Source organism: Histoplasma capsulatum, genomic scaffold, assembly GCF_000149585.1.
Source record: "Histoplasma capsulatum NAm1 scaffold_1 genomic scaffold, whole genome shotgun sequence".
Classification (NCBI taxonomy): Eukaryota; Fungi; Ascomycota; class Eurotiomycetes; order Onygenales; family Ajellomycetaceae; genus Histoplasma; species Histoplasma mississippiense.
In genome coordinates this window covers 4,228,819-4,240,403 of record NW_001813982.1, presented here as the reverse complement: position 1 = coordinate 4,240,403, position 11,585 = coordinate 4,228,819, and the positions used below count along the sequence as shown (strand labels likewise).

Below are 11,585 nucleotides of genomic sequence, written 5' to 3'. Positions count from 1 at the left end.
CACCAAAACACGCTTCTCTTCCTCTATTGGTTCGGAACTGATCAGGTTGGAATACTCCTAGTTAACGGATTTTCGCGCATTTCCAAAAAAAAAAAAAAAAAAAAAAAAAAAGAATTTCGAGAAGTTGAGAATTGGCTCACTCTGATCGCTTTCAGGAAGCCCTCCGTAGCAATCTCAATGCCGATTACGTACTCAGAATTGGGGCCGTCGATGTCAAAATGGCGAATCTCTCCATCGGGAGCCTCTTGGGCCCCATCTTCATCATCATCGTTGGGAAACTCTCCCATATATCGTTTCGGTTCCCAGTAACGCCGAATGTATTCGGTCCTTAAGCCTAGCAAGCACTCCATAGGCCCGGAGCTTGTTATATCCTTTTTTACGTAGGCAGATATCCGAGTTAATTTTCGAAGCTCGTCGCCATGCAATGCCCACATGAGGAATTGGTGCGGAACCAGGTCAGTAGGTACACCACCATGGCCCATATCTCCGATTGAGCTGGGAGACAAAACTTGAATATCAGGGTGACTCCAAATAAATCGTCGTTGATCACCTCGCGGTTCAAATGGGGATGCGGCTGAACTCCAAAGGAGCCGCTGGCCGAAAGGGCGTTCGGATTCTGGAACAATCCTTGCATCGTGAATATAAAATTTGTTACCTACCAAGAGAATATAAGTAAATCGGGTGAGACTATATATGCAGAATGATGGAAAATAGAGTTGGGATCACGTCACTTTTAGTGGCCGGGCTCTCTAAGATTCCAAAACGAGAAATGATTCCATCCTGAATAAAGACACGGTTAGTCTTGATGAAATGATGTTTCCGTGTAATACTTTGACAAGGGGCGTTTACTTCTTCAGCTTGCCCAACTAGGCCAACAAGGTAGTGATCCTCGGAGACCATGAACGGCCTATGATTTCCTGCACAAGAGCCTATGGAAACATGTTTCCCGGACACAAAATTGACCTGGGAATCGCGTTAAGTCAGAAGGACCCAAAATAGCTGGCGATGCTTGTGTGATTATAACCTATCCATATTACGCTTACCTCGATACCTTTGACAGCTGTATAGGCATGGGCATCTAGAAGATCCATCACAGGCATGTATAGGACAAGCCCTGATATCCAATCAGAACTTTCAATGGATAAAACATGCTGATGAGCCCCCCCAGTTGCTGCGTCACGTCCAAAAGGCCGACGGCTTGTCCTAAAACTAACAGTCAAACCCATCAGGTAATCGTCACTACTCCAGAAGGTCTCCAACAAGGCGGACCGACCGTTGAATTCCTCCAGAGTATGTAACCACTGTTTGCTAATAGTTCTAACCTCCATGTCTGACTGTGGATATTTCACCATTGGTAACTGCACTATCTGGTTTTGTTGCAGTACCGAATTGAAGTCTTCATCAGTTGTGCTCTCCCGTTGGTGAAAAGACAAGAAATATTTTTCTGCAAGCTGCGCGCAAGCACACCAGATGCGTCTCCGGTTGGCGATACCCAAGAACGGCCCACGCATACCATATACCGGCATAGTCGCCTTGTTCAGCCAAAGGTAGAGGTTCTTATAGTCTAGATCAGTGACATTATCTTCCTCAACAAGCTTATGTAGCTCCCAGAACCAAGGCATTCCCCAGTACATAAGCTGTTTCCACAATGCGGGATGGCGAGTCGCTCTATAAACAGGCCACGATGCTGACATCAACGCCCGGGTTGAGTCTCCCGGAAGGAAGCTAAGAATGGAGTACAAAAGGTCGAATGGTAATTGGGCAAATAGGGAGGAGTCGTTTCACTTTATGCGCAAGCGACAAAGAAACCTCATGAGGAGGGAGACCTTTGAAAGCCTTTTCTTCTACTAACTTCCGAAGGGTCTCTTCGAAACCAGGGGTTGCCGGATGGGTGACAGAATACTGGAATGCACCTTTTCATCAATATATACCCTCTAACATTCCCCAAACAGGAAGAATGGCGTACCTCTTCTCCAGGAACACAATCCCAAAATTGCTCTACACCAGTAAGGTTTCCGTAATCGATTTCCAGATATCGTGAGTATTGTGGAGAAAGCCCAAGCATAACGTGGTAAAGAAGATCCTTATCAATTTGACCTATATCCGTAGAGCCTGTAAGAACCCGGACGAGAATTTCGAAGCAGCACCAATGAAACGGAAAAGCTGAAAGATCGCTGAATCCATAGCTGCAACAAGTTAGCAGAGTGTGAAAGTCACTAAAGCAGTAATATCTCTGACCAGGAGACACAATCTGTGTCCAGCGAATTGAGGTTTTGAGGAACATTTGGATCTGACAAGTTTATTAGCTTGATAGTGCTAAATGGAACTTCGGGAGAGCATCTGCATACCATCGCCTCGCGAAAATTCAACAGCGTCCTAGTTTGCACAAATTAAAAAACTTCATAAAGCAGGTTTGCAGAAGAATTCTAGAGCTTGGAAGGAGAAGACATACAAAATCAGAATACGTCCCCTCGCCCGAAATATAGGTCCTACGGTGGTTATTAGTAAAAAAGCACCGTCGGAATAGATACTTCAGGGAATGAGCTGCATACGCACTTGCTAGGTCCCATCGCTGTAGGATTGTACCCGAGCACATGTACCACCCGAAGCCATTTAGTACTCTCTTCGCTAACGATGTCTGGATCGTAGCCACTGTTGCCGTCCATTTCCCTTTGGATTTCCCAAGAGTCTTTATCTTCCTCCTCAGATACCAGCACATTCTCACTTTGTGTATATTGTGCCGCCTTTTCATTTCCCAATTGTTCACCAACCATAGCCAGGCCGCTGCGTTCACTCTGAGCCTGGAGCTCCTGAATTTTCCTTGCGATTAATCGCTGGCGCACTTGGCGCTGTTCTTTTGACTTGCCTCCAATCTCAACTTCGTATAAGGTGCCGCAGCACAATGCACAATATATGTCGAAAGATCCCATTTTGCCAAGTGAAATGCTTACTTTTTTGGACGAAGGATGTATCAGGACAGGCGAATAGTTCAAAAATGGTCACCAACAGATTTGAAAGATACTTAAAAGTTGAAAAAAAAAAGCAGGTATCAAGAAAAGAAACTCCTCAGATGTACAGATTACTGTTTCTCTAATCGCGGCAAGGGAAACATGGCAGCAGTCCGACAAACCGTTTCTTGAACTGAGGCCGACAGACTAAACAAACATCAGCCACTTCAGATAGTTAAATATCATTAAGCGATCAGGCATCAAACCCCACTATCGCATTTTTGTCCAATGAAACATCAACGACAATTGCCCGCAAAATGTACGGAGTAGCCAGGCTTGAATAACTAGTGGTTGGTGTTCGCCCCGTCCGTGGCCGAGACTCCATGCTTCTTTATTCGCCATCGATAGTGGTCCTGGGAAGTGGGCTTGAGTGGACATCAGCTGGAGATATGGAAATTCCTACCGTTTAAATAGCGGCAGAAACAAAGAGTAAGTATTTGAATGAAAAAGAAGTCGCTGTTTACTTCAATTATGCTTGGTTAAAAAATCGGTCGACCATGGAAGACAGCTATTCCGGAGGGCACCAGGCTCGGTCACCTAGTGGCATCAGATGGCCAAGGCTGTTTACCATTTGACACCAAAACTAAGCAGTGTCAAGAATTGAGAAAAAATCACTATCTTTGGATCTGAGATATCTTAGACAGCTGGTAGAGGTTGTGTCAATAATGTGGAATGCCCACTCACTTGTGTCACGCAAGAAGAAGGTGAAGGTTGAACAAGAAGTCAAGATGAGCACATTAGCGTTGAGAACAGAGCAGCCTGAAGAGCAAGTGGTCAAGATGCTATAGAAACATATATATCTACCCTCCAATAGTAGTGACCCCAAATCGGGTCATCATCAGCTCTTTTCACCCCTCCCCATGGAATTCTTCCTTGTAGTATTCCAACTACAAAACTCACATGAAATTCTTAAATCTGTGTCATCAGAAAGCAAATGGGCAAGCAGAGATGTATCATGTATGGCTGAGCCATTCCAGCTTTTTGAGCATGTTCCCTCCCATCCTTGGGCTAGATAGAAAAGCAAGTTTAAGCAACTGTATGCAACATTGAAGTAATTGTACAGAAATTGCAGCACAGAAATATTATTTTTGCAGCAGTCCTACATTCATACCAACTGAGGGAAAATTCTAGATGATGACATCAAAACTGATCCTGCAGCTGCACCCCCAACCTCTCACTTCCTCCTCTCTCTTCCACCATCCCCCTCATCCCCACCCTCTGCCAACTCCTCCCAATACTGCCTCCGGTATTCATTAATTACCAGCACCCATTTCGGGCGCAGAGGCAGCGGCAAATACTGGAACCATGCAGGGACAATTCCCATGAACCCCCTGAAGTTCCAGTGAAGGAGGGTGCAAAAAAGCGGCGACAGGGTGATGAGCAAAAACATACAACAACCGGGATTCGTTGGTGGTCACCCACCCAACTACTAACCGGCCGGCGAGCGGCTTAAGTATGGCTGAGCGGACGGGAAGCCCTGCTTTCCACTCCCTATGGTCGTATGTGATAGACGATGAAAGATGCTAAATAATAAACGCAGATCTGCAGTCGTTTGCTAGGCTGGTGATTTCGTATTTGACCATACCTCGGGTGTTGGTCGCAGCAGACGATCGAACCCCATCCAGGGGGTGTTGATGGGACTTTCCCCTGTATACAGTAGAACGTCATAGAGGAACCCGCCTAGCGTGCATCCAACGAATGGTGCAACAATTGGAACCTGGAGAATAAAAGATTAGCACTGGCAGAGCCAAACAGATTCCTGACAACAGCACTAGCAGGTGCAAAAGAGGATAGCCATACCCAAAAGTAATAATTCCCAGCAGACCATACCTCAGGGCCATATCCTACTATATATGACAGCAACCGTGGTGAAAAATCTCGCGCAAGATTGATCGCATATCCCGTCTCCCAACCAAAGCAGGCACCTATGCCAAAGAAAACGAAGAACAAGCCCAATGGGGTGAGATTGCCAGCCCCAAATGTATTGTTGTCGAGCAAAGCAAAGATGCAGAACATAAGGATCGCACTGGCGATAAGCTCAGAAAAAAACTGGCCTGTTTTGTGCAGGAAATCGACCGGATATGTACAGAAGATGCCCGCGGTGGACGTTTCGAGGCCCACAGTACGGATACCAACGCCTCCTTCGAAACATCAATAGCGGATCTATAGTTCCCATAGACGATCCCAGCGGCAAGGAATCCACCCAACATCTGAGCGATCACATACACGGGGAATTTCCTCCATGGGAATTTGCGAAATATGCAGTTGGCGAGAGTAACGGCCGGGTTTAGGTGGGCCCCTGATATACCTGAGCAGTAGACCCCGAGCATCACACCAAGACTGTCAATTATGTCAGCTGTCAGCTGAACTGATGCTGGATCCAGGATCTTTTCATGACAGCATTTTTCTCTTTATCCCAGGTAGCTCAAGGAGGAGTTGAGACAAAAGCGTAAGAAGGTAACTCACCCCCAACCCCAATTGATCGACTGGTAATCTCCTTTCTTTCTATCACTTAGAATGACCTGAGCCACAGAGCCATCTCCGAAAAGAACAAGAATAAAGACACCAACGAATTCAGCGAACGGTTCTCGTAGCTTATATCGAATCCGAGACCAGAGAGGCTGTTGCGCCTGCATTTTAGCAGCGTGGGCCTGTGCACCCAGAATTTACGTATGGAAGAAGGCGTTAGGGATGGCCTCGCCGCACGGAGTAGCGGCTGGGGAAAGCTTTGGGGGCACGGATGCAATTGGGATACCCCGCAGATGGACTTTGTTATGGGGTTGGTACACGGACCAAAGGAACAGAGTACCGCAATTGATGCCGGTAAATGTGGAGTGAGTTTTGCCTGTCTGTTCCCGTTCGCCACGAGTCGGCATAGGGTACTTATAGTTAGTCCAACGCGCACGATTGCCACTCTGGAACATGGTTGCCCTCGAATAACGCGAACGAACTGAACAGGAAGCCCTGGAGGTTATTCAAGTCACCGTTTGATCCGGGTAAACCGTACCGACCAGCCCCGTGGCACAGCGGCTGTTACAACACGGCCATAGCACAAGGATATCTTCTGTCCTACAAAGTCCCCCATCTGGTTGGTAATTCCTAGGTAAGAGAGCCAGCTATCTCCTCCCAGAAGCGGCCATAAATAAGAACCCCCGGTGCCTCCGGGGGTTTGAACTGCGCGCTGTCGGTCATGATAACCCGAGAGTACGGGGACGCTACTAGTAACACGGATGTCTGCAAGCCCATTAGTAGTTCCAGTAGCGTGCTGCTCAAGCAGCGTGCAGATACGCTTTGTGAGGTGATTGTAGCATCTGTTTGTCGAGCATCGGTTTGTACTTGTAGCACCCGTTTTGTCGAGCATCAGTTTCTACTAGTAACTACCATCCGTTTGTCGAGCATCGGTTTGTCGATAAATTTATTTCTACCAGTAACGTGACTCACCACCCAACTCATCCACCCAATGAACTCCAAAAAGCACTCTATAGAGCCGTTAATTTTCAACTGTAGCACAACAATGCAATAAGATAAATATTATTTATTAAAGATTAAAACTATGTAGAATACACTATATAAATATATATGATTAATTCAGAGAACGATTGCTTGGCCTAATAATCCGCCCAGAATGGTGAAACTTGTGGTTTTGAAACAGTTGAATCGGATCGCGGTGGAGAAGATGTCAGAGAAGGAATATCATTTGATTCCACTGGGGGGGGCCTGCGTGCGGCATTTATTACTGCTTTTAAAAGGTTTTGTATAGAGTTTTTATGATGTTTTGAGCCTACTGTTGATCTTCTTGTAGACCTCTTTGAGGCCTCCATGAGCACCTGCTTTGTCAACTGTGCTTCATGATGTTTAGCAGCACATTCTTCCTTCTCTTTTTGCAGTTGAAGTTTCCATTCATCTCATTGTTGCTTTTCTATAAGACATTTAGCTGCAGTTGCAGCTTTGACCTTCTCACAGCATTGAGCAGTTTCTAAACATTCCTTCTCATATTGTTTCTTTCACTTCATAAGCTCTATCTGTTTTTATTTATAAAAAATTGCTCATTGAAGCTTTATATCCTCCTTGTATGTGTGGTCATTGATTTTTGCATTTTCACTAGCATCTGCTTGCTCCCTCACGGCTTGCACTTTAATGGGAGAAAAAAATTGAGCAAGTGAGGGATTTAATAAATTAAACAATTCCATATATTTACTCTGTTTGCATCACTTTCTCTCATTATTTAAAGCAGTCTGAAGATTCTTATTCTCTATTAAGAGAATCTCTCTGTTCAAAGCAATATTCTTCTCAGTGCAGAGAATTTTTTTTAATATCAACTGAAAGTCAATGATGATGTTAATTTGTCTGCTTTATCAAACTTTGTAAAGTTTGTATAAATGTAAATGTACACTGCTGAAACGGTTCAAAGAATGTAAATAAATGGGATTGAATCTTTTTAAAAATGTGAGCAGAATTTATAAAATGTATGTCAGTGTCATGAAAATAGATTTAATATTTTTTGCAGATATAGAGGTTTTCTACATAGCATAAAATAATCATCAAAAATCTTGCTTCGTAGTTTGAATAAAATCATAGTCAGAATGTGTATAGAAATCTAGTTGATCTGAATATATTTTTACAAATGAGTCAAATATTTCAATATTTAGTGGCTGTAAACAGTGTGTAGAATGAGGAAGAAGAATAGTGTAATACATACAATGAAGATATTTATATCAGAAAATAGATATATAATGATAGAAAAGCATGGAACAATCAATTGTAATAAATATAGTATGATGATAACATTGTCTATATAATGCTTGCTAGTATCTGTAGATAGAGAAGATCAGTGATTAACTTTGAATAATAGAGATTGCTATCTTTTAAATATCTTTTATGGGTACTTCACACTACTCTTATAATTATTTTTATAACTTATCTTTTATAATTCTAATTACTCATAACTTTATCTGAATGATCTATTGCTATACACATCTACAATAAACCTACAACATTGATTAAAACATGTAGGATGATTTCAACATGTATAAGATCTTTAGAAAATCAATCTAAATCCTCTATCACTTTCAACAATCATAATGTGTGATTGCAGCAGTTGAATGATCAAATTCATAAATAAGAACAACAGTTAACTATTCTGTGTATGCAACAACATTTTAATAAATGGAAAATGCAGATTCATGGAGATATTCTCATTGAAATTCAATCAATTCAAAACATCACTGCAGAACTGCTGCAAAATCTACTTATAAATAATATGAATAATGATAATGAAATATCATCAAGATTGAAAGTAAAGAACTATTATTAAGAAAAAAAATATGTTAGAATTTAAAAATTATAAAGATCACATGTTAACTCTTTTTACACATCATTGTTGATATTATTGAAAAAAGAATGCAAGATAAATGATGTCAAACTTTACTTTAATACTCATGTGAAGTAGAAGTAGTTGAATTTTATATCATCATATAAAAAATATGAAATAGCAATATCATTAACATTTAATGATATATTATCACATCTAGAGATGCAAATTAACAACCTGCAGAACCAATATTAATTGATAAATTAAAGATTTCAAAATATTAAACAATAAAAGTAGCAATCAATATGTGATTTTTCTAAATATCTTGAAAACTGAGAGTATTATTTATCTTTATATAATGAAGAACAGAGAATGGATAATCTGTGTAGTAAAATATTGAAAATGCTACACACTGAACTCAATTGTCAAAATCAAAAATCTCAAAATTATGAAGAGTTGCTTTGAACTCTACAAATTCTTGAGAAAAATATATAAAAATAATAATATATCATTTATAAAACCAGATATGTGATATTTATAAAGAATCAACATCATTTTAATAAATCCAATAACTGCTGAAATAAAAGAAAACAAGGGAAGCAGATGAATTCAACTGAATAAATTAAGAAAAATAAACATAATTAAATGAAAAAGTGCTCTCATTGCTATAAGAAAAATCATATTGTAAATGATTGTTGAATGTTACATTTTGAAAAGCATGATCAAATTTGATAAGTAAAAAATCAACAATTTCAATTGTAGAAGCAGCTGCTGCATTGAAAATACAGACAATTAAATTGTGAAATAAATAGTTATTGATAATAAATACATGAATGTTGACAGAAGCAAAATGGTTGATGATGTGAATATTAATAAACTCTGATACAGATGCAAACTTCATATTTCATATCTAAGCATTGAAATATTTCTTGAAATCAGAGAATAAACTGAAAGTAGTGAAAGTAATTGATAATTATAAAATTAAATCATATGAACAATGAAAAGCTGTGATAAAGATTATCAATGATAAATATGTTATTCAGAAAGAATTCCACCATTTCAAAAAAATCAATATTAATGAATATGATATAATTTTAAACATACTGTGATTGCAAGCTGTGAATTTTGATATTGATTGAGTGTGAAGATGATGAATCTATAGCAAAGCATCAAATATTAATCACATATATTTAGATACTATTAAGGAATTTGCAACTTTAATGAATAACAGCAACATCATATTCACTATCTTTTCACTACAAATTGCACACATAGTGACTGAGTCAAATATTCTGAATGATTATAAGAATTATCTTAATGTATTTCAAGAAAATATATCTGACATGGAGCATACACTTCATGATCATATTATAAATCTTAAATCTGATAAAAAATCATCATACTGATTGGTATATAATGTACCAACTTAAGAACTCTCTGTTCTCTGAGAATATATCAAAAAGATATTAGAAAAGAATTGAATACACTCATTCAAAAGCTCAGTCAATGTCTCAATATTATTTACACCGAAGAAGAATGGAATCTTGCACCTCTGTGTAGATTATCAAAAATTAAATGAAATAACAGTCAAGAATCAGTATTCACTGCCTTTGATAAATGAAATACTTGATAGATTAGCAGGTGTTAAAATATATACACAATTAAATCTTAAAGACATGTATCATAAAATTTGTATATGAGTGAGAAATGAATGGAAAACAGTATTTCAAATATGATATGAGTATTTTGAATATCTGATCTTATTTTTTGAGCTAATCAATACCTTTGTAACTTTTCAATTTTATATTAACAAAGCTCTTAGTGATCTTTTGAATGTATATTGTATGACTTATCTAGATGATATCATAATTTATTTGAACATGTTTGACAAACTCATTGTCCATATTAAGAATGTGCTAGAATGATTAAGATGATGAAGACTATATGTCAAACTTAGTAAGTATATATTTAATGCAACAGAAATTGGATTTGTGAGTTTTATGATTATCATATAAAGCATTACTGTTGAAAAACACTGTGTTGATATGATTTTAGATTGATCAAAAATGCAAATGAGAAATGAGTTGCGAATATTTTTAAAATTCATCAACTTTTATCAGCAATTCATATATAAGTTTTTGATAATAACAGCATCTCTGATTGAATTGTTAAACGATTATGAAGTAAAAAAAGGAAAGAACAATACATCTGTTCAATTAAATGAAAACTGCAAGTATGCAATCTTGCAGTTAAAAGAATGCTTTATAAAAATACTGTTGTTAATTCACTTTGATTTATAGTGAAAACTCTGTATAGAAACACACATTAATAAATGATGATCACTGACACTCAATTGCATTTTGATTTAGAAAATTTACAAAAGCAGAAAGATATTATCAAATATATAATTTAAAAATATTATTGATTGTAAAAGCTTTTAGATAATAATGTCATTATCTATACAATAACAAACACTCAATAATTGTTCTATCTGATCATGTCAACCTTCAACACTTCATGATGATAAAGCAGTTAAATGAATGTCGGATTCACTGAATGGAAATGCTCTCAGTGTTTAATTTTGAAATTGAGCATCATTCTGAGAAAAATAATTCTACAAATGTATCAAGTCATTGCTCAGATTTTATAAAATATACAACTTTTTTGATGAGGCTCTGTGCAAAAAAAGCTGCATAAGAGGATTTTTAAAGCATTAAAAATAAAAGAAAATATAAAGTTAGATCAGTATATCAAAATGATGTGAAAAAATCTGCAAATTAAAGAAAATTATAGGGTGAAAAAGCTCATAGTCATCAATGACAACAACTTTGACAAAATAAAAAACACATTTACAGATGAGAATGAAATTATCAGTGTTACAGAGTTAAATTTAAAAACTCTAATATTATATAAATTTTAATTGTTAAAGTATTTAAATCTGTGAACATTATTAATGATTAAGATTCATTGATAAATAGTAAATTCTGATCAACATTATATTACTTACTTCATGTTTGATGAAAATTATCAACAGCCTTCCATCTACAGACTGACAATCAAACAGAATGATTGAATCAGATGATTAAATATTATCTTCACATATATTGCAGCTATTAACAAAATAACTGAATAGAATGAATTTCTTTAATACAATGAGTATATAACAATATTTTTCACACAGTGATCAGAATGACATCATCTGAAGTGATGATCAGTCAACTAATGAAACTCTATAAATATAGAATCTTCAAACACTGACATCTCAA

The 11,585-nt window shown here is 38.0% G+C and overlaps 2 protein-coding genes across 2 annotated transcripts in view; both read right to left on the bottom strand.

The window, feature by feature from the left end:
- Positions 1–2,930, bottom strand: part of HCAG_01204 (predicted protein) — a gene marked incomplete at both ends in the record, with an annotated part of 3,543 nt that extends 613 nt beyond the window's left edge. The window contains 9 exons of the mRNA XM_001544107.1: positions 141–655; positions 831–963; positions 1,044–1,668; positions 1,853–1,902; positions 1,967–2,186; positions 2,239–2,290; positions 2,349–2,376; positions 2,453–2,489; positions 2,557–2,930. Coding sequence (XP_001544157.1) covers positions 141–655; positions 831–963; positions 1,044–1,668; positions 1,853–1,902; positions 1,967–2,186; positions 2,239–2,290; positions 2,349–2,376; positions 2,453–2,489; positions 2,557–2,930 — 2,034 coding nt within the window. The remainder of the gene's footprint in view (positions 1–140; positions 656–830; positions 964–1,043; positions 1,669–1,852; positions 1,903–1,966; positions 2,187–2,238; positions 2,291–2,348; positions 2,377–2,452; positions 2,490–2,556) is intronic.
- A 1,252-nt stretch (positions 2,931–4,182) lies between these two features.
- Positions 4,183–6,829, bottom strand: HCAG_01203 (hypothetical protein; the record flags this gene model as incomplete). The annotated part of the gene is made up of 8 exons (XM_001544106.1): positions 4,183–4,339; positions 4,401–4,531; positions 4,594–4,725; positions 5,096–5,348; positions 5,475–5,659; positions 6,016–6,242; positions 6,450–6,487; positions 6,813–6,829. The coding sequence occupies 8 exons, from the start codon at positions 6,827–6,829 to the stop codon at positions 4,183–4,185; spliced, it is 1,140 nt and encodes a 379-aa protein (XP_001544156.1).
- Between the last annotated feature and the right edge of the window lie 4,756 nt (positions 6,830–11,585).